The sequence below is a fragment of the Micrasema longulum genome, unplaced genomic scaffold, assembly GCF_059751315.1.
Source record: "Micrasema longulum isolate JH-2025_06_02 unplaced genomic scaffold, ASM5975131v1 h1tg001159l, whole genome shotgun sequence".
NCBI classification, from domain to species: Eukaryota; Metazoa; Arthropoda; class Insecta; order Trichoptera; family Brachycentridae; genus Micrasema; species Micrasema longulum.
In genome coordinates this window covers 439,445-463,029 of record NW_028278346.1, presented here as the reverse complement: position 1 = coordinate 463,029, position 23,585 = coordinate 439,445, and the positions used below count along the sequence as shown (strand labels likewise).

At 35.1% G+C, this 23,585-nt stretch overlaps 2 protein-coding genes across 2 annotated transcripts; one reads left to right on the top strand and one right to left on the bottom strand.

Annotated features, from left to right (window-relative positions):
- LOC148276725 (uncharacterized) lies at positions 1-1,256 on the bottom strand. Its single transcript, XM_088233869.1, has 2 exons — positions 1,215-1,256; positions 1-1,125 (listed from the first exon to the last, which is right to left on the bottom strand). The coding sequence occupies exons 1-2, from the start codon at positions 1,224-1,226 to the stop codon at positions 127-129; spliced, it is 1,011 nt and encodes a 336-aa protein (XP_088089995.1). The 5' UTR covers positions 1,227-1,256; the 3' UTR covers positions 1-126.
- A 3,312-nt stretch (positions 1,257-4,568) lies between these two features.
- LOC148276724 (uncharacterized) lies at positions 4,569-23,153 on the top strand. Its single transcript, XM_088233891.1, is given in 5 exon segments — positions 4,569-4,614; positions 4,791-5,858; positions 20,834-20,884; positions 21,944-22,628; positions 22,631-23,153. Coding segments are annotated over 5 exon segments (2,184 nt in total). The 5' UTR covers positions 4,569-4,599; the 3' UTR covers positions 22,996-23,153.
- The last annotated feature ends 432 nt before the right edge of the window (positions 23,154-23,585 follow it).

Genomic DNA, 23,585 nt, shown 5'->3' with positions numbered 1-23,585 from the left:
CAATAAAGTGCGAGAAATCCACAAAATAAATAATCAATGAGATCTCAGCCTAACTGCAACTCAAAGACATATTCATTCGGTATGAGTGATGTCAGTTGCCACAGGGCAGATCGGCTGTCCGGGAGATTAGTGGTGGACGGTGTGCTGGTGGGAAGATACTCCCGAGTGGCCTGAGTAGGAGCCGGACCCGCCGAGGGAAGAGCCGTGGCCGGAGAAGCCTGAGCTTCCATGTCCGCCGAGACCGGAGCCGGAACCGTACCCTCCGAAGCTCGACCCGGAGCCGCCGTAACCTCCTCCGTAACCCGCACCCCCTCCGTAGCCTGAGCCCCCTCCGTAGCCTGCTCCCCCTCCGTAACCTGCGCCCCCTCCGAAGCCTGCTCCCCCTCCGAAGCCTGCTCCCCCCCCGAAGCCGGCTCCCCCCCCGAAGCCAGCGCCCGCTCCACCTCCACCGCCGCCCTGGTTGACGTACACTGGCACTTGGCTCTCAACCACTACCGCCTGGGGCACCGGGACGGGGTAGGGCCTGTCCACCGGGACGGGGTACGGCCGGGGCACCGGGACCTCGACTCTCTGCACTACGGGGACCCTCACGGGCACCCTGACGGTGTAGGGAACTGGCCTGTTGACGGTGACGGGAACCGGTCTGTTGACTGTAACCGGATAAGGCCTGGGCACTTCTACAGGGTAAGGCCTGTCTACCGGTACAGACACTGGGACGGGTACCGGCCTATCAACAGTTACGGGGTAGGGCTGGGGGACGGGTACTCGGATTGTGTTGGTAATTACTTGTCCGCCGCCGCCACCTTGTCCGAAACCACCGCCTTGTCCGAAACCACCGCCTTGTCCGAATCCGCCGCCTTGTCCGAAACCACCGCCTTGTCCGAAACCACCGCCTTGTCCGAAACCACCGCCTTGTCCAAAACCACCGCCGTGTCCTCCTAAGCCCCCACTCGATAGATCCCCGCCATGTCCGGATAAGCCACCTCCCAGACCAGAAAGTCCGCTTCCGTGACTCGAAAAGCTACTGCTTTGTCCACCGTATCCCAGAGAACTGAGTCCGCGCTTTTCCTGTTTCTTTTCTCCCGCTGCCGCACAAACCAGGAGAGCCACCAAGCCGACCAATTTCTGAAATACAATAAATAACACTCGTTTACCCAGTACAACAGTAACTGAAATTAAAACAAAAATAAATGTTAAGTATATTCTCGACTGACCAGTGAAGCCATTTCTCCTTTCAGATGTTTGATGGACGCCGCTGCCTGAGCGACTGATGCGGACAATGAAGACTCACCAACATTTTATAGTTCTCTATTTCCCGTCCAAATGATTCACTAGAAAACGAGAGCAGCAATTTTAATTGTATTAGTTAATGAATTATCTGCGACCATCTGAGCATAGCGCTGCATTTCCAAAACACCTTATGAATTTAATTTCGATAAGTAATTTAAAGGCCCGTTCGGCGCATATATATATTTACATTTCCTATTCGAACATTCGAAGTGAGCTCTAATTTTTGCTAGGATATCTTAAATCTTTAGGATTAGGCAAGAGTTGTGGCATCCAGAATTGAAAAAATCAGTTTCCTCTTGATTCTAGATAATACATTTGAATGCATTTATTATGTTAATGTATTTTTATTGCGTTAATATATTTTCGCTTAGGTATGTTTACAGTAAAATGACCGTAAGTAGGTATTACTTAAATCTCTAATAGAATATAATTACGACAGTTATTTTAATATAATATATAACATTATAACGCGAAACGCTATTTGGAGTAATGATGTAGTTTCTTGACGTAACATTTTTTGTAGACAAATTTCGAAGAAAGCTTTCACAGTAAAAGTGCAGTACATAAGAGCTGGATCAGTTTAAAGTAAATGTATTTCTTGTTATTTAAAAATAATCATAGGAAAGAACGACACAAAAAAGCGATTATTTTACCATACATACGCGTAGGCGCCGTGGCGCAGTTGGTTAGGCTGACTGTGAAACTAGCGTTGCGGGTTCGATTCCCGCCGATTTTCTCCAATCGGTCGGGTTATAGTGGTGGATTTTTCATAGCTTCCTTTCATATCCTTTCCTTCCTATCTGTTAACAGGCCTCTTAAATTGAAGCTTAGTGAGTTATTCCTTTAAAAATAAAACAAATAGATCTATTGGTTGATTTGGTGTTTATTTTGTAGAACTCCATATTTAAACTTATAATTAGAAATCAAACACTGATTTGAGTCTACTGAACACTTTATTTTATTTTTACAAATATAAAAAAATAAAAAATTCGTTACAATTGTTTCGCCTTGTTAGGGCATCTTCAAACGAATGTGAAGATTAGATGGATTGAATGTCCTTATACAGGATGTTCTTTAAACCCTGTCACATCCGAAACCAGGATGATCAGTATGGGCAAGAAGACATATTAGCATATTAAAAAAAATATTTAAAACGAAGAAAATTTTAAAAAATAAAATATTTTTTTAAAAAATGGTTGATGATCAGTATGAGCAAGAAGACATATTGGCAAATAAAAATAATTTTTTAGAACGACTAACATCTTAAAAAATAAAATATTTAAAAAAAACAAATGGTTGCTTACTTCTGCAGGGGAGAAGCGAGGGGGGCGCGGTCGCGCGGTTGATGGCGTATCAGACTTCCCCTCCCCCCTCCTCGTTTCTCCCCCGCAGAAGTAAGCAACCATTTGTTTTTTTTAAATATTTTATTTTTTAAGATTTTTGTCGTTCTAAAAATTTATTTTTATTTGCCAATATGTCTTCTAGCTCATACTGATCATCGTGAATTCGGATGTGACAGGGTTTAAAGAACACCCTGTATAGTTTTTAGTTTTTTTTAAATATATATTTGGACCCCTGTATTTAGTAGCCTTACGTGTCATGTACAAGGCGGCCTCCGTGGTGTAGCGGTCAAGACACTTGACTCACACACGGAAGGTTCCGGGTTCAACTCCCGGTGAGAACACAAAAATTAAAATGTGATTTTACTCAAGCCTGGGTGTTCTGTGATGTAATTCACCACTGTAATTGGGCCTTCTGGTCTGTTGTGGTGTAAAAAATAAATATATACGTATGTATAATATGTATGTATGTATAATATGTATGTATGTATAAGGCTAAGGTACTCGGAAAAAATCGTTTTTGTTTGTCTTGGAAATGCGATGTTCGATCACTGATTTTGGTTTATTACCTTTATGAGTCCAATAACCATTGTTGCAAAGTTCAAGAACAATGGCGCGTGATAACTACTTTTAACTACAGTGTGGATATCCGTTAAAGATATTCCATCTTTCCTGCATTCTGCTTCAAGATTATTGCGTTGTAAACTGAAAAAACGGGCACTGAAATAACAGATGTTCGATACTCTGTGAAGAAATATCACCGCATGGACAATAGTCATCATTCCTTAATTTAAACCTATATAGATAACTTCTCATAGCTCCGTGTCCGGTAAAAATTTGGGTCGGTTCGAAAGTACTTTGGTGATGATGACGGAAGTTTTGTCAGTTGTTGTTAGTTGTCCTTAGTTTTTGGTTGTCCTTATATAGTTAGCAAAACAAAAATTTTGTGACAATTGTTTCGTTTTGTTGGGGCATTTTCAAAAGAATGTGAAAATAAGACAGATTGAATGTCCTTATATAGTTCAGTAGTAAGTGTTCAGTAGACTCAAATCAGTGTTTAATTTCCTTATATTATAAGTACAAATACATCTTTAAGTTTATAGCAACAGAGAGGGAAAACATTATTGAGAAGGCAATATGGAAGTCTAGGCATTTACAGGCTTATGACCTGTCATTGGCTGGTTTTAGTAGCCGCTATGTAACATTCACTATTTTACCCATGCTTAAACATCCACATTTCCTCAACTCCATATGTTAACTTTTGTGAAGTGGATGTTTAAACATGGGCAGAATGGTAAATGTTACACAGTGTGTAAAGTGGCCACTTAAACTAGCCAATGACAGGTCATAAGCCTTGTAAATGCCTAGACTTCCATATTCCCTTCTCAATCATGTTTTCCAACTCCGTTGCTGTAAATTTAAATGTGAATAACTCCCTAGAGAGGAAATCCAGCCAGTCTGCAAGCATTTTGTCATACTCAAACATTGTTGAACAAATACATCTGTTTAAAAAATAAAATTATGCGTTAATAATTAATTATTAATAATATCATTTTTTTATTCCTGATCATTATGATGCGTGTCACAGTTAATGGTCGGTCGTATTGTGTTTGTTTGTCAAATATTATATTATGGTTTATTGGAAATTTATCGTTTTTTAGAAAATGCGCATACCTAAGGATGCTCTGTTATTATATTGAATTAAAAAAAAAATACATTCTTTATTAATGCAGAAAAAATATATTAATATTTTTTGATGTTATCCTTTTAAAATCTGTTACGGATCTACTTATAATGCGGAAAAGCCGAGTTATACATAATACAAAAATATTATCGTATGCATCAACACATTCACAAAATATTCAGTGGAGATTGCAGTCAGTCGAATTGCCTTTTCATATAAATTGGCGAAACTAGAAGAGATCTTCAGCAGTTGCTCATAGTAGCTCGACTCGTCATCAAGTAACTCATGATGCACATAACTGTAAGTGTTGTTAAATGGCTAAAATTTAATATTATGACAAGACATAAAAAAATGCGAGAGTTCTTAAAAAACCAGGCAGTTACAATAATTACAGAGATGGAGAAAATTTTAGAGAAAGGTATTTAAAAGTCTGGCCATTTCGTGTTTTATTTAAGTATTTTTTGTGTTTATTACAGATTTGCTGGGCCGTCTCGGCCCTCCTGGTTTTGACAGCGAAAGCGGCGGAAAATAAAGTAGAGAAGAGAGGATTGTCGAACCTCGGAGATGGGGGATTAGGAGGCCAGAGCTATGGAGGGTATGATAGTCACAGCTACGGAGGATCTTCGGGAGGTGGCAGTTACGGCGGGTATGGCGGATCAGGCAGTGGTGGATACGGAGGATCGGGCAGTGGCGGATATGGAGGATCAGGCAGTGATGGATACGGAGGGTCGGGCAGTGATGGATACGGAGGGTCGGGCAGTGGTGGATATGGGGGATCGGGTATCGGCGGGTTCGGAGGATCCGGAGCCGGTGGATTCGGAGGACTCGGTGGCGCAGGTGGCGGCGGAAACCAAGTCATCACAAACACGGTTCCCGTTCCCCAACCCTACCCCGTCCAAGTAGAAAGACAAGTGCCGGTACCCGTCCGCGTGCCAGTCGAGAGGCCCGTCCCGGTCCACGTTCCCAGGCCTTACCCCGTGCGCGTGGAGAGGCCGGTGCCCTACAACGTGGACAGGCCAGTGCCGTACGCCGTGCGCGTGCCCGTGCGAGTGCCCGTCGTGCAGAGGGTGGAGGTCCCGGTCGACAGGCCCTACCCGGTCCCGGTGGAGAGGCCAGTCCCGGTGCGAGTGCCCCAGCCCTACGTAGTAGAGCGGCAGGTCCCGGTGTACATCAACCAGGGAGGCGACGCCAACGGACTCGGGCAGGGAGGAGGCGCTGATTTCTCATCTCAGGGATTCTCGGGGCTCTCTGGGCAGTCGGGATATGGCGGATACGGGGACTCGGGACTCTCTGGATACGGGCAGTCCGGTCTCTCTGGCTACGGGCAGTCCGGTCTGTCTGGCTACGGACAGTCCGGTGGCTACGGGCAGTCTGGTTTCTCCGGCCACGGATTCTCGGGACAATCAGGATTCTCTGGACAGTCCGGAGTCTCCGGATATGGATCTCACGGTTCTTATGGCCAGTCTGGATCGTCAGGATACTCATCAACATCTTACGGAAATTCGGGAAAAGCAGTATCTTCGCAAAAAATCACCATCCACCATTAATTAGCAAGCGATGCGAAAAGATCCCAATTTTGAACCTTGGCTTTAATAAATAAATACTATTAATAATAATAATAATACTACTGTAATATTATTTAATGACATTATTGTTAAATAAAATGAAATAAAACACTGCAATAATTATTTTTGAATTTTCTTGTACCATATTTATTTACAAATTTATTGTTAAACAATATTAATAAAAAGCAACAATATTTTGAGTGTGTCTAAATACTTGTAGACTGGCTGGTAAAATTAAAATTAACTACCTGGTAAAAGAAGAAGTACAAATATTGGAAAATTATTTTCAGGCTTTGCCAGTAGGTGAATTGGTTCAGCCGAATGAATCTCACCCACATGATAAAGGTTTCAGCACTTTTGTTTCACAAAAGTCAACAGATGGAAGAGTTGAGGAAATACGGATGTTCAAACATAGGCAGAATGGTGAATGTTACACAAAGTGTAAAGTATCCACTTAAATTCAATGAAAATGGCAGCATAAAAAAGAACTGGGAGTGCGGCCAGGAATAGCAGGCGCCACATTCAATAGTATGAAGGCTGTCTGGTGATCGGATATTTATTCAGTGAAAACCAAATGCCGCTGATATAACGCCTGCATAACACCTGTTCTCCTCTACGGATGTGAATCGTGGCACCTCACTGGGGCCCAAAGCAGCAAAATTCTGAGTTTTGAGAATAGGTATCTCGGAAGAATATTGGGTGTGCGGTGGTTTGACTTTGTGAGGAACGAAGGTCGGATCAGAGGTCCGAGGTTCTAACCCCACTCTACCCCAACTTGATTTCCATTTTCTAATAGCGAGTTATTTACAACTCGTTAAAAATGATCACCAAAATTGAAATATTTGGGTAAATGATAAGAACGCCCATATTTATTTTTTATTTTAAAAAAAAAACCACGCTGGCCCACTTTACAAATCATCAGGTTCTCGACTTCCTGGACGTCCACGGCTGACTGTTCGTCGGCAATTCATATCAGAACTACGGGACGCGAACCTGACTTGGGAGGATGCACAGGAGCTGGCAGCCGACAGAGATGCTTGGAGGATCTTTGTGGACACCATATGCTCCAACTAGGGAGCGGGCATGGAATAATGAATAATAAAAATCATAAACATTTCTTGTATACCCACGAACAGGCCAAGCCGTTGTCCGATTTTTTGTTTATTATTTTTACTGATAATATGTATTTCATTGCTATGTAATTATTCTTTTTTTTTTAATACACTATTTTTGTAAAAAAAAACAAAAAATACAATGAACAAATAATTTTTTAAATTAAAAAAAAAAAAACAACCATCGACAGGTCATAAGCCCTGTAAATGCATAGACTTTCATATTCCCTTCTCAAAAATGTTTTCCCTCTCTGTTGCAACCACTGAATAGTTGCAACAAATATAAATATTTATAAAAAGCATTATTGTGAATAATAAGATTTTAGTATGGAGATATTTATTTATTTCTTTTATTTTATTTTCTTCGGATTTTTTAAAGCTATTACATAAAGAGTAAGTAGAAATATATTAAAAATACTAGAGGCAATTAAAAAGACCCTAGTTAATCTAATAATACAACATATATAAGAAAAGAGTTTGCGAAATTGTATGTGTCCGACGTTTGAAATTCATGAGTGCATTTGTATTTAAACAATATACAAAGGGCCCGCTCTAAGTAACTGGTTGTTGTCATTTAAAAATATATAAAGGACTAGCGGACCCGACAGACGTTGTCCTGCCCGAACGTTGGCTTTCCTGCTATTTATTACCTTGGAAAAAGACATTTCATTGATAAGTAGGTACCTAGGTACTTGTTTGTGATTAAATTCCAAAACTAAAAACTGTTAATATTCAAATAATATTGAATTTGAGTAGGTACCGAGGTACTTGTTTATGGTTAAATTCCAAAACCTAAAATAAATATTTTTTCAAATATGGCATTCTTTTTGCAAACGTCAAACTCCGGTCTTCTCACCAACATAGGGGTGTACTTTATAGGAATACGATTAAAATGAATGTTTTGAATTAAATATTATTTTAGTATTACCAAAAATCCAATAAAAATAAATAAATGGGTAGAAATTATAAGGAGTTTAAGGAAAGAATCTGATTGAGATCCACAAAAAATAAACGCTGTTTGTAAACATTCAGAAACAAACTTTTTTTATACGGTTTCTAAATAAAAATCATACAGATTATTAAATTGTGTTACAACAAAAGGATGTGTTTATGTGTATTTGTATGAGAGTAAGTGTAGATGTGTAATAGTGTGGGAGTAAGTGTTCAGGGGTGTGCATCATTAAATAGTAAGTGGGATCGTATCGCAGCCAGAAATAATAAGTCTTAATTTATTTTTAAATAAATTATATAAACATTTTCATTAGCATCTATAATTCCACACCAAGCGCTGACGATTTTGTTAATTCTTCAGACTGTGGTAAATAATCCCTTTGCCCGCGGTGATGTAACATCGTGTTACCACTAGTAAAAGACGAAATATTCTAAAGTTCAGACATTAGAAAGAAAAAAAACATGCCGACATACTGTTTAATATTTTTTTTCCATAATTTATGCAAATAAATATATAATTTAATGTTATAGCAAAACAAATTTAAAATCACAAAAACGTCGCTCATGGTACGCGCGTGCTTCCCCTATCACTGTCATCAACCGATAGAAGACTGAATCTATTTTAGAAAACACCCGCCGCAGAACAGGGTCTCTGTCTTTCTTGTTATGACTTATATTTTCGTGCTCTCTCTTGTATAAGGTATCTGTATAGATGTGTTGCTGAATTAGCGGACATTCATTCTTCGCGTAGCGAGGATAATTATTTTTTGTATTAACATTTAGCATAGTTATACAAGTTTTACTTTCTAAATCGGGTGTGACAATGTCCATTTGAAGATTACAAAAAATACAAATTCATCGTTTCAAAAAATAAGAGAGATATCTTAAGTCTTGTATCATATGTCGACTAGTGTGACATCACAGCCACACAGGAGTCAAAAAATAAAAAAATAAAATGCAATGATTAGGTACTTAGAGCAAGTGATTACTCAAGAGACAAGACTTAAAATTATCTATGTATGTCCCACACCCAACAAACAAGGTGATTAGCAGTATTATTGAAACACTAGATGAAAAGAAAATAATCTAATGTCTAATGACTTCAAAAACATTAAAACATTTATATTGCTATATAACACATGTGTGAGAAGTCAATTAGAATATGCTTTAATTATATGGAATCCCCGATATAAACTATATATAAACAACCTAGAAAAGATACAGAAGAGATTCATTAATTTAATAAAATATAAATTTCACTGTACACCAAATTCATTTCAAACTCTGTATATAAAAGTGATTGCAGATCAAATATTCCCGTTTAAACTAGTAAACAACGTCGTTGACTGCCCTTTACTCACAAGTTCTTTAAAATACTTTGTACCCAACAGAACAAGACTCCATACTACATTTAATTTGCCAGTACCTAGGACTAACTCAAGGAAAAACCACTTTCTTTAGAGCATGTCATTATTATAATACTGTTCTCTCCGGTCACGCAGACATTTTTCATCTCTCCTATATGAAATCGTTTAGTTTTACGATGTCAGTAATTATGTATGTACTCGTATGTTCATTATTTTATTTTGTACCTTTTACATTATTTTTATATAACTTTTTTCTTTTCTTATTCATTGAATTTAAATTTATCTTGTTTCTATTTACTTTATTTTTATAACTGTTTATAATTATTTGTATTTTTATTTTATTTGTAACTTCTAAGTACCTAACAATTGTTCATTGCTTTTATTTTGATACCGATAATGTACTTAATCAATATCTTACACCACTGTGGAAAATTTTTATTGACTGTTTTCACAATTTTCGTTCATATGTATTCATACTTTTTGTAAACAATATATGTAAAAACTGTTGTTTTTTTCCCAAATAAAAATAAATAAATAAAATAAAAGTCCAGGATGCGATAAAACTAGGGTAGGAGATAACAAAATATATAGCTTGCCCACCACATACCGCACACCGAATCTCTAAGGACATAAGTCTCCTTGGCGGTGCACACATACACGGAAAAGTTGCTCGTTGCAGAACGAGAAAAACTGCCCGAAGGAGCTCTCTGTAATCTGGTAGTCTCATCTTTGTGCTGAAAGAAGGTAATCCAGAAGTACATAATATGCACTTTATTGTATTGAGAAAAGAGGGAAGTGAATTCTTCACTGACTGGGATTAAATTGATTGGACATGATCAATTCGCCGAAATGATTACAAGACTTTTTTTAAATCCTCAAAATTCTTTTTGGAAGCCATCAGATCTGTAAGTCCGACAGGACTTAAAACAGGGCCACGGATAGTAGCGAAAAGCTCCATTCGGTAATCATAAAGAGGGGGAAAGAGACAAAACCACAGAATGTGTTCAGAAGATTGATTAGGATATCCGCAGCAGCACAAAGGGGAATCAACAATATTGAAAAATTTAAAATGTCTATTAAACCATTTAATAAATTTATCTTCCACACCCAACAATTAAAGTCATTAGCACTATTATTGAAACAACAGATAAAAATAAAAGCCCAGAATGCGATGGAACCAGAGTAAGAGATTTAATATGCATAGTAAATTATTTAATTTCCCCTGTAATATGCAATCACACTAATTTGTTAATACAAACAGAAACGTATCCGAGTAGTTTTAAAATTGCTAAAGTAAGGCCGTTATAACTGTTATTACCCTAGTAAGGAGGACTCTTAAATAGATTATTTATAAAAATTAACATAACTGTGTCTATTTTTATCCAAATTTGCACCAAATTTTAAACAAAATAGCAAAGGTTATACGCCATTCGAAAGAAAAATTTCTGTTCTACAAAATATTGTGTTTGCTCATATTATATTATTTTAGTTTATTACGGAGGAGCGTAGAATCATATTTGAATACATAGGACTGTGTCCAAAAAAACCCACATTGCCCCACTTTCACTGCGCGCATGCTTGTTGCCAGATCGCGAAAAATATAATCATCACACAACTGCAAGATATTAAAAAAAAAAACAATTTGTTAATTTCTCTAAAATTTTATTGTACACGCGGAAAAATTGATCAATGAACTTTGAACTTTAAAAATAAAATAAATTTTCATTTGACTTAAAGCGGATATTTTTAAGTCATGTTAAATAATATTTGATGTTTTAAAGATAATATCGGTCGAATGTCCACCACGGCGTTGTTTAATCCGAGAGGTCCAATTTTCATTAAATCTCTCATTGGATGAGCAAAGTAGCGTAAAAAACCCTGGCAACAATAACAAAACGTCCGTTTTGTTGTCTTTGACAATCTGGTAGATGGAAAAACAATTAAAATTTTTAGTAATGCATTTTCTACTTACACATGCATTTGCTACTTACACATGAAATATGATCCCATCCTGTTTCTTTTTGATCCCAGCAGCATTTCAACACTTTAAAACGACACAACACGGCATAGTTGGATTCAAATCGGGAGTTGCGTACTGAGCGACGCACTAAGGAGTATTTAAGGTAAATTACTGGCCAAAATTATTTAATGTTCAAGCAATTTAATGTTGAGGCAATTGAAGTAATCAAACATATTTACTAACACAAAACAAGGAAAAAATACGAAATTAAAATAAAAACATAATCGTCAAAATTTGTTTCATGTCCGTCATCTAAATCCGTTGAATCATCATCAATTTCATATATTTCTTTGTCACTTATATTAGCATCTTGATCTAAAGAGTCGTTTTCAGGCTTTCTGGTTCAAGGGCTTTTTTCTTTTTCAGTACAGTTTTCGATCGCTTCATTTAAAAACTTAAGTAATTGACTGGAAGTGTGATCTAACAAACCTTGGAAATTATTTCTGCACATGTTTCAGTTGCTCACATTGATTGCTCAGCTAAGTAGCACTCCTTTTTTCCTTTCTAATAAGAGAGTAGGAAGGATATGTTTTTTTGGTAGCCTTGTGTATTATTTACCACTGTCTCCTTGGAAATCACCCTCTACGAATATACCCAGAGCTTCGAACGGGGTGTTTTTTGTTATATTAGTTTCCCTTTTACCTATTTTAACGACTTTCCGGAACTTTGAAGCTCTAGTTGGTGTTGATAAAATTTTTGGAATTATTTTAGACACTTCTGTATTTCCAGATGCACGATGAGTCATGCAAGCAGCATACAATTCTATCACACAAGCCTTCAAAATGGAATATCAAATAGACGATAGTAACCATTTTCGACGACTCTTTGTGTTTGAATTGTTTGTTAAATAAAAAAGCAGAATACATTATTGACAAAGTTATTGTTATTTTTTGTCGTGTCTCTTGTTCTTCGTTTTTTTCCAAATGATGGGCGTGAAAATAAATAAATAAATCATGCCATGGCAGCGGACGGTTCTTTTATAGCATATTGATTCGATAATCGTATAAACACCATTTATTACATAAACAATGCATAATAATTCAGCCATAACCGTAACTGTTTAATTAATTTTGCTTATCGCCATAGATTTCATCGCCATCGGACATATTTAAATCTAATCGAGGCGTTGCCAGCTGATTGATTTATTTTCTCTTACATGATTTTATCCCAAAGTTTCTTACACTTCTAAATATGCCATAATTTAATTTTGATAATTTTTATTAATTTTATTTATTTAAAAGCATAATTATACATTTTTACAATTTAAAAAAAATTTCACTTGTTATATTTTTACTAAAACTAAAATCCCACTAAGCCACTTTTTGTAGCTTGTTGGTGAAGATTATATTTATACTGACTTAATAATATTATTTACATTTATAAAAACCATGAATAACAGATAAAAATTAACAGCCGGAAAGATCAGAATAAACATGTTTATACAAATAATAATATATAAATTTATTTTTTAAATACAAGAAAATAAATGAAAAAATAAAGTATTTACACCTAAGCTTACTATTCATATATAAACTCTTGATCGAGTAGCCACTCTCTTATTTGCTTTTGTTACTAAATAATAATAAATTAATTAATAATTAAATGAATAAATAATATAATTTTGTTTATAAATATAATAATTAAAACGTATTTCATTCCTGTTTATTTTATTATTAATTCGTACAATTTTTGCAATTTTTTAAATTTATTTACAATAATTTATATTCAATTTTATAATTTATTTTGCTCATTTTATATAAATATGTATTTAGTTAGTGTTTATATGTAATTGATAAAAATAAGTAGTGTCTATTTTTTAAATACTTTTTATTGTTTCAGCATTTGTGTGTATTATGTATATTTTTTCATTGTTTGTAAACCAAATAAATAAATAAAATAAATATTACATGCCAATAATACTCTTGGGAGAGTGATGGCGTAGACCTATGGATAGATATTAGGCTTTCTGCTAACTCAAATATTCATATTCAAATTAGTTAACTTTATTAAAATGCGTATATTATTCATATTTACATATTATGTATTTACGATGTATTGTCGAATTGATTTTTACAATAATTGAATTAAAATTTTAATCTTTCATATTGTTAATTTTATTTAAATTCATATTTTTACTATATTTAAATATTTCATTGTAAATATTATTGCTTTTATTATTGTTATACATAAAAAGCATATCATCATAACGAGACTGTTTAAATTTATTAATATTCTAGTGAAATTCTATTCGATGGTATAAATTACATCTATTTTAAATTAAGTTTTACATAAATGAAACTTATATCAATTTTAATTGACTGCTTTAATATCAGAGTGAAAGATGTTTAGTGTTATTATTTTAATTTTTATAAATTGTATTTATATTGTGATATCTTTTACTGTTTGTGAACTGAAAATAAATAAATTCTTATTATATATGAACCCACCCAAAAAACGGGTAACTAAAAATAATACCTACCATACAAGAGGTCTCGGGTTCGATTCCCGACATAGTTGACATGAAATATTTATTTGAAAGAGTGTTTTTACACTAGAATATTTTATAGTCCCTGGACTGGCACCTGAAGCCAGATAATCTTTTTTTATTTTTTTACTCCCAACCACTGTTCACTCCCATCCTTAGTATCCTTTGATCATCCGCCACAATAAGACATCGTGTTGTGAATCGCGCATTTATTTTGTTGAACATGTACCGCACCATAGACTTTGTTTCCACCAACCCTCTGTTTAGCTCCAGATCGGGGGCCTTTCCCGATCGTGTTGGTGCCGCTCGCAATTGACCAGTCGAATCAACGCAATTCCATCAAGAACGAATCAGGTTAGTGGCCTCCATTCCTAATATATCTCATTTGTTGGGGTTGTGACCGATTGACACTGAATACCGCATATCGAGGATATTTACTTATTTCATTAAAATTACAATACAGTCCACTCCGCTAAATAATATCGTAGAAGCCCTAGGGCTTCGCCCCCGCAATTTTTCGCCCCGCATCCGCGCGGGAATCCGTTTTCCCACCTAATATATTGTTTTTTCAAGCCTTTATATAACTTTTTCAACATCAAATAACAAGGAAAGTCAATGTCACATTTTTTGCACATCCGTCGTTGTTCAACGATCACGTCGATATAATATTGTCTTTTTTACATCATGTAAACATTTTTTTAAATCTAAATTTGTTGCAACAGAGAGGGAAAACGTTATGAGAAGGGAATATGAAAGTCTTGGCATTTACAGGACTTATGATCTGTCATTGGCTGATTTTAGTGGCCTCTTTACCCATTGTAACATTCACCATTATAACTTTGTTTAAACATCCACATTTCCTCAACTCTTCCATCTGTTTACTTTGTGAAGTAAAATAGCTAAAACCTTTATCATGTGAGTGAGATTCGTCAAGCTGAACCAATACCTACTAGGCAACGCCTGAAAACAATTTTCCAAATTTTATGCCCTTCTTATAAAAAGCATAAAAATTAAAGATTTAATACGAAAAAGTATTTAAAAAAACTGGTATACAGTTAGTTTAATAAACAATGTGTATGTATGTCCAAATTCAATCCAGCCTGTCTAAAATCATTTGGACATACCCAAATCATTGTTGATAGTTTTTAATGCCCACTGCGCTTTTAATGCATACATACTTAATAATAAACAATTTTTTAGTCCCTAATTAGGCCCTTAGTTTCCAAAAAAATTAAAGATTTTTTAAGATTTTCTTAATTAGATCCATCCAGGGACAATTTTTTTTCGAATGTTTGTTTTGGGCAAATTACAAATACAACTGAATTTCCTTTCTCTCCACTAAGAATGATTTTATTGCACTTATAGATGCAAGCATTATTTCAGACTCGGACCACTTTCTACCTAATATTAAAAGCTGTTTCCTAACGTAATTATTTTAAAAATAATAACTTTCACTTTTGCTGTCTAAAATGTTACATGTGCCAGAAATGTGTTATATTTTTTACCTTTAACGTTATTTCACGTGGATATTTTATTTTTTTACTTTAAAATTAGTTGTGACCATTAAGTTAACAGTGGATTAAGTATAAAGTAGGTAATGATTGCCCGCTTAAGGAAATTTTGACTTGGAATGGTTGTAGGTTTGACCGTACTCATCCAATAACAATAAAAGAGTTTAACATCAAATCTTCATATTTTTATATCTTATACCTTTGCATTTAATCGCTTCCACTGTATTAAAGTTTTTTTTTTTAACAATAAAAATAAAGCTCATAAAATCACAGCGATTGCCCACTTTTTTATAGTGATTGCCACAACTAAAAATAGTGATTGCCCACTTTTTTATAGTGATTGCCCACTTTTTTATAGTGATTGCCACAACTAAAAATAGTGATTGCCCACTTTTTTTATAGTGATTGCCACAACTAAAAATAGTGATTGACCACTTTTTTATAGTAATGGCCACAAATAAAAATAGTGATTGACCACTTTTTTATAGTGATTTCCACAAATAAAAATAGTGATTGACCACTTTTTTATAGTGATTGCCACAACTAAAAATAGTGATTGCCCACTTTTTTATAGTGATTGCCACAACTAAAAATAGTGATTGACCACTTTTTTATAGTAATGGCCACAAATAAAAATAGTGATTGACCACTTTTTTATAGTGATTTCCACAAATAAAAATAGTGATTGACCACTTTTTTATAGTGATTGCCACAACTAAAAATAGTGATTGACTACTTTAGTATTATTGTTAAAAAACTATGAATTAAACTACTTCTAAATACAAAAACTTTTACAGTAAGCTAAAAATGAAGAAAAAAAAAAACACACATAAACATAAATAAGATTAACAATAACTTTTTTTGGCCAAAAAATATTTTTTGAAATATATGTTAACATTTAAAATTTCAATAAAAATGAATTTATATAATTTTGATACATTTCTTCAACAGACTCTGAATAACCTTTTTGACAATAAAGAAAAATCGATATATAGATTGGCCTCTAGAGGGGAGACTACACTTACGGAGATGGAGTCAATGTTAAAAATCTCAAGTCTACAAAAACGTAGAAATAACATTAACTCCATATTTATGTTTAATTTGCTGAATGGCTTAATTGATGTACCATCGAGGAACAAGTGGCATTCAATGTTCCAATCCGCCAGTTGCGAAATGATAATGTGCTGTTCTCCGATCAACACAGCACAAACTATGGCTTGCATGCACCAATGTCCCGATTGTGTCGTATTATAAACTCGAGACAAGATCTGGACTTTTTTGGTGTAAGTCTTTATAGTTTTGAAAAATCACTAAGATATACCAGATCTTGTCTTGAGGTAGTAATTTTTTATTTTTTTTGTACTAGCTTTAATTTTATTAGTGCCTGTATTTATTATAAGAAATTGTATTTACCATCGTTAGAATGGACTGCATAAGTCCAACAAATAAATAAATAATAAATACATAATGATTGCCCACCACAAATTTCAATGATTGTCCGGCTGGGCAATCATTGAAATCTGAAATTTTTTATGTGACAGTTGTTGCCCACCCAGTTAAATCTAACGTAAAATAAGTATATTGATTAGATATTAACTGACTACCCCCTGGTACTATTTATCTAACAGTAGAATTTATTATTGAAAAAACATAATTAAGAAACATAAAACATATTTACAAAAGTAAAACGTTAACAAATTCCGTAAGAAATGCTTAATAAATTGAAAAAAGGTCGGCGAGCTCCACAAAATATTTTTTCACGTCTCAGCAACGTCACTCTTTTTGTCGGTAAATTAGATTTTGGGTTTGTATTGAAACAATAGTCATTTTTTATATTTTGGTCAACTAGAAGAAAAATTATAGACCTTTTAAATTTATTCAAAATCGTAAATTCAATATGGGATTGCCCTGAACAATTATGATATTATATCTCATCAACTTCAGGGTGCCTGGAAAAATGACTAGACAGATGCCACCGTTTTGTAGCAACAACTCACGGACAGTGCATACTTGTAATGCCGTATTAAATAGACTTCATGAACTCGGCAATAGTTGTTCCCACGTATCTGATATTTTTAGTGTAGGGTATTGTTCCTATAGAACTAACCTTTTGAACTTTTTCAAAGATGGTGAATGGTAATTATATTTATTTTTTTATGCATTTCATAAATATATAATTTATATATATACAGTTTTTTGTTCACTTTGCTTAGCTGTGTGAAATAGTACTTATGATTTTCTTGTTGTTTTACTGTAGAATGTTTTATTATTTAAACTTTCTACTGAATATGCTGTATAATTTTTACGTCATTTTTAAAAATATAAATCTTGAATAATTTTTGGTTTAATTTTTTTTTTTATAAATCTTGGGTATAAGGAAATTCATGTTTTAAAAAAAATATATATTAAGCCAAATATGTTAATATTAAAAATTTTTGTAAAGGGCAGATTTGACGTTTCTGTTAATAAAATAAAATTAAAATAAATAAAACTGTTTAAATGAGTTTTAGAAAAAAGAGCGGTCAAAGTGATAGCTGGCAATCACTAAAGGGTGGGCAATCATTGTCTACTTTACCTTTTTTTATGTCAATGAAAGGATTTTTGACATTTTTTTGTAGAAATAAAAGCACTGTCGGATTTCAACAGATCGATGACGCCGTGCATTAGGTGAACTTATGACGGTGGTTTATAAATATGCCTAGAATAGCCGTACTGAACACACCGACAACAATGTTTTGAGTATGTCCAAATGCTTGCAGACAGGCTGGATTCCCTAGGAAGTAATTCGAATTTAAATTTGTTGCAGTGTGTGAAGTGGCCACTTAAACCACCCAATTACTGGTCATAAGCCCTGTAAATACCTAGACTTTCATATTCCATTCTCAAAAATGTTTTCCCTCTCTGTTGCAACAAATTTAAATAAAGATAACATTCATTATTCCATGTTCGCTCCCTAGTTGGAGCACATTGTGTCCACAAAGATCCTCCAAGCATATCTGTCGGCTGCCAGCTCCGGTGCATCCTCCTAAGTCAGGTTCGCGTCCCGTAGTTCTGACATGTTCCACATAGGCGTTTTCACACTAGAATATTTCAGAGTGGTACCTGAAGCGTAAGACTTATCATCTTACCTTCATGTAGCGAAAAGTATAATTTAAGGCCCTGTGCGCCTTCCGTGCGGAAAGAGAATGATGATGAAGATGTAAACAATTTTATTAATGGATTAGAATATAATAAGGAAGTTCAGCCGTACTGGAAATTGGATATAAAAAATGTGTTCTTACGCTCGGTAAAAATTAGAGCATTAAGTTCTACGGCGAAATTCTTGAAAATGAATGAAAAAAAGAATAAAAAATGATTTTAATAAAAACGACCTACTTTCAACAACGATTTTTAAATAAGTGATTATAGTCAAATTGATAATATTTTTGAGATAGATAAGTTTTAACATCTACCAAAATTAATGCAATCGAGATATTTGCGTAGCATTTGTGATGCCAGTAGCTCAATAACAAATAACTATCGACGTGCTACTAAGCGACGTGATAACAATTTCTCACCATGGTTGTTTATCGTATTCGCGATCATAATGGAACATCCGTGAACACCTAATATTAAATGTTAAAATATTTACGTTTCGCGACGTATAATCCTGCTGCGCAATCACATATTTTAATTTCACCGGTGTAAATATGGAAAATATTCCAAAACTGCTATTTTTATTTATTTAATTATTATTTATCATGCTATTCATTGCATTTAGCCGGCCGTTGGCAAGCCAAATGTCAAGAAAAGCGGTCGCTATAGTAATTGTAATTTAATTTTCTTTTTTTTGTATTAGATACTCCTTACTATTTTGCAAATGCAAAATATTGTATTATTTTTTATCGTAAACGCCGATTTTTCGCCAATGCACTGTATTTATTTTCGAGGAAAACAAAAAACTTAGAGATTACACACGCGTTTACTTATGAATGCGATAACTTAAGCATGTTCATTATTGTTCATTGTGATCGCGCAAATGCTTAGCATGTTTTTAAGTACGTCGATAGTAATTTGTGATTGAGCTACAGAAAGATTTATTACTGTCAAGAAAGAAGTTCAGTGCTACGGGAAATTGAATATGATTATTTTTTTCTTACACGCGGTAACAATTAGAGCGCTAAACTGAATGGCAAAGTTTCTCGAAAATATGTGTAAAAAATAGTAAAAATGATTTTTATGGGAACGAACTACGTCACAAGTTCTTGGTAATCAACCAATCAACTACAGCGTTGGCAAGATTTTCGGTTTCCGGGAAGTCAACTCACCAGTCAGGAAAACTCACCGATGACAACTAGTGACGTCACAGGCGGAGTAATTTAAAATTTGCACACCTTAATAAAGTCATGGCAATGATAAAATAATACGTTTTGAAAATGATTGCGTTAATTTAATATCATATTAACAATTTTTGAAAAAAGCCGCTTCCTCATTATTTATCACAACATTTTTTTTATTTTTTATTTTATTTTTTTATTATTATTTTACATATTTATTACAGCAATATACAAGTAATTATTTATAAAACAAATTAATTCAGTAGTAACAGTAAGCATACATATTTTTTATTTTTGCTGTTGGTTCATCTAAACTGCCTAACTAGGGATAGCTTCCCCGTTCTAAGGCAGTAAATTATGTATTTTACAATGATATTTAAAAGTATTTACAGTTTTATCATAATGTGTGCTTTTTCAGTCTTAAAGGTAAACAATGAATATCCAGAGAAAACATAAATAATACCAAAATCTCTATATCCTAAGTCCCAAGTCATTACTATTAAAACAAGCAACCAGCTTACGTCCTTCTACATCGGACAACAAATTCTCTGACTCCTCCGACCAATATGGATTAAGAATGCAGTCAACACCTTCCTCAGCCTGGCAATCCCACCACATTTCCACGAAACTGGGATAAGGTTATATACCCTCGGGCCTATATAATATTGCTGCCTTTGAGCTAAAAAAGTATTGACTCCTCTCTGTAGAATCAGATCCTTACTGGAGTGTCTAGTATTATGAACATGACAAACCCTTGCGTATTTTTCCCTGTTGAGATGTGTGACCGCTACTGACCTTTTACCACTGTTGTATTTGTTGGTACTAGACTATAATTATTATTTAGAACAACGCGTCGCGTCGGTATAAAGTGTGAATAAAGAATTAATAAAAAAATATGAACCAAATGTACAGCACTTTACTTATGTCCCGGATTCCATTTCAACGTAATCGTCAAAGGAATTTGTGAGACTGGTCTATTTTAGTATGTTTTAATAGTGATAAATCTTTAATTAAACTACATATGATATAATGTAAGAATCGAATTCAACCCACCGTGAAGACAGCTCCCAAATTTGTTTAGTGAATTCGTACTATGCAATTAACACGAGGAAAGTGTTACGCATATTTATGTGAGGGGGGTATTTTTATCGCTTCAGTATAAATACTCTGCAATTTATCTTATTTGTATCAGTTGCTTCAGGTAGCAACTAATAACACATCATTTGATAAAATGGTTGCATTTGTAAGTCAATCGTTATGAAGCAATGTTTATATTACAAAATCTCTTTTTTTTTAAGTATCATAAAACGTCAAACAAAATGTTTGAAAATGAGAATAAATAAATTCATAATTATTCAATTAAAAATCTTTTTTCTTTAACTATTGGTCTAAATAAAGAGGGTAAGCGGCAGCATTTATGAACAGGGATTTATGCAAAGGCAATGTTTTGCGAAGCCTCGTAAAAATCACTCGCTTTCACGTTTCAAATAAACTGAGTATTCTTTTTTTTTCCATTTTTAACAATGATTAATAATAAAAATAATGTGACCTCACTGGGTCACTGGGTGTGCGCGCCGAGGACACTTAACAATATACTTTTTTAATATTTTTACATGTGAGAATATACAAAGAAGACTTAATATACAGAGATAATTGACAAAATGTTCAGGCAGTTTTAAACGTCAAACGTTTTATGTCTACCTATATTATTAATGTTATTAATTTTCTTTTTTTTAAAAAAAACACGCACTATCCTGGATTCAAACTAAAAATATTAACTCTTTTTTCTATGATATATTTTGTTGTTTTTTCTATGATATAATAAGGAATATTTTGATGTTTTTTTTTGAAAATGTATTTCCTTTTTTAATTACTATATAATAAAAAAGTATCTTAAAATCTTTTACGGATTTTTTTTTCTTTCTTATATAACACAAAAATATTTACCTGTCTATTTATTTTAGGAGCGCAAATTCATAAACATTTCTTGTATACCCACGAAGAGGCCATACCTCTGTAGGATGTTTGTTTACTATTTTTTCTGTGAAAATGCTTTTTTTGCTTTGTAATTATCCTTTATTTTTTTAATACTCTGTTTTACCTCTTATGTATTTTGTAAAAAAACAAAAAATAATCAGCAAATAAAAATTTAAAAAAACGTATTAAACATATTTTAAAACTTCCACATTCAAATGTGGACCTAGAATTTAAATTCGTGTATGATTTACATCATTAATAATTGCAGACCGAGTAGTGTCTAAGATTAACATAATCTAGAGATATTAAAAAAAGTTTTTTTCAGGCTTGGATTGGTGTGGTGACACTCCTGGCTTGTGCCGGAGCCGCTCCAGAGAAGAAGCAAGACAAGAGAGGTCTTCAGTCCCTGGGATATGGTGGACAAAGCAGTAGCTTTTCCAGCCACGGAAGTGATTTCTCTAACCTGGGGGGTGGCTTCTCAGGACATGATAGCGGATCTTCCAGTGGAGAATTCTTAGGACACGGAAGTGGAGGTTTCGGACAAGGAAGTGGAGGAGGTTTCGGACAAGGGAACGGAGGAGGTTTCGGACAAGGAAGTGGAGGAGGTTTCGGACAAGGCGGAGGCTTCGGACAAGGCGGTGGAGCTGGACTCGGAGGAGCAGGAGGCGGTGGACAAGTCATCACGAACACCGTCGAGGTACCCATCCCCCAGCCCTACCCCGTAACTGTCGATAGGCCGGTACCCGTCCCAGTGTCTGTACCGGTGGACAGGCCTTACCGAGTAGAAGTTCCCCGGCCTTATCCGGTCACAGTGGAGAGGCCAGTTCCCGTCACCGTCAACAGGCCAGTCCCCTACACCGTCAGGGTGCCCGTGAGGGTCCCCGTCATCCAGAGAGTGGAGGTCCCGGTGCCCCGGCCGTACCCCGTCCCGGTGGACAGGCCCTACCCTGTCCCAGTGCCCCAGGCGGTAGTAGTTGAGAGCCAAGTGCCGGTGTACGTCAACCAGGGAGGTGCGGCGGGGGTGCTGGAGCTGGAGCTGGCTTCGGAGGAGGAGCAGGCTTCGGAGGAGGAGCAGGCTTCGGAGGGGGAGCAGGCTTCGGAGGGGGAGCGGGATACGGGGGCTCGGGATATGGAGGAGGTTACGGCAGCTCCGGTTCCAGCTTCGGAGGGTACAGTTCTGGTGCCGGTTTCGGTGGACATGAATCCAGCAGTGGAGGATTCAGCTCTGTCAGCGGAGGGTACGGCCTTAGTAGTGGAGGATATGCGTCAGGATACTCTGGCCATGGTTCATCTTTTGGCGTTCCAGTTCTTCCTCGGCCTTTCTGGAATCTCTTCCCATCAACACACCATCCATCATTAAAATCTGAATTTTCCTAAAATGGTACCTGAAGCAAGGATCAACTTTAGCTAATAAGTTCCATTGAGTTGCAATTATCATGTGAGATCTCAATTACTTCTTTTTGTTATGCCTTCCTACAAATTGATAATGTATTTTAAGTCCTAGGTATAACTTATGTTTCTTATTATGTTTTAAATATGTCCATATCCTAATTTGTAAAATTGGCTTCAGACATAAATAAATACGTCAAAACATATCAGTTATTTTTTTCAACACTAAAAACACATTATCTTTAGATCCTTTTTTAAAAGTCCACGTGTGAGAATGTGCAATGATGTCAATATATAAATAAATGATAGACAAAATAAGTCATTGAACAAATACAATATAAATATGCCAACGAATAAGAAGATGACAATTTTACAAAATTAGGTACAATATTAACATAGTTATTAAATACAATATTTATTTATTAATGCTTTTACAATGTTTGTATTCTTTTTTTATACAGAATAATGTTCCCTCACTGGGGTGACCCGTGCCGAGGGAAACATTTTACAAAAAGTGAAACATGCCTTAAATTAGTTATTTAACAAAGTCAACATAATAATAATAATAAAAAAACCTA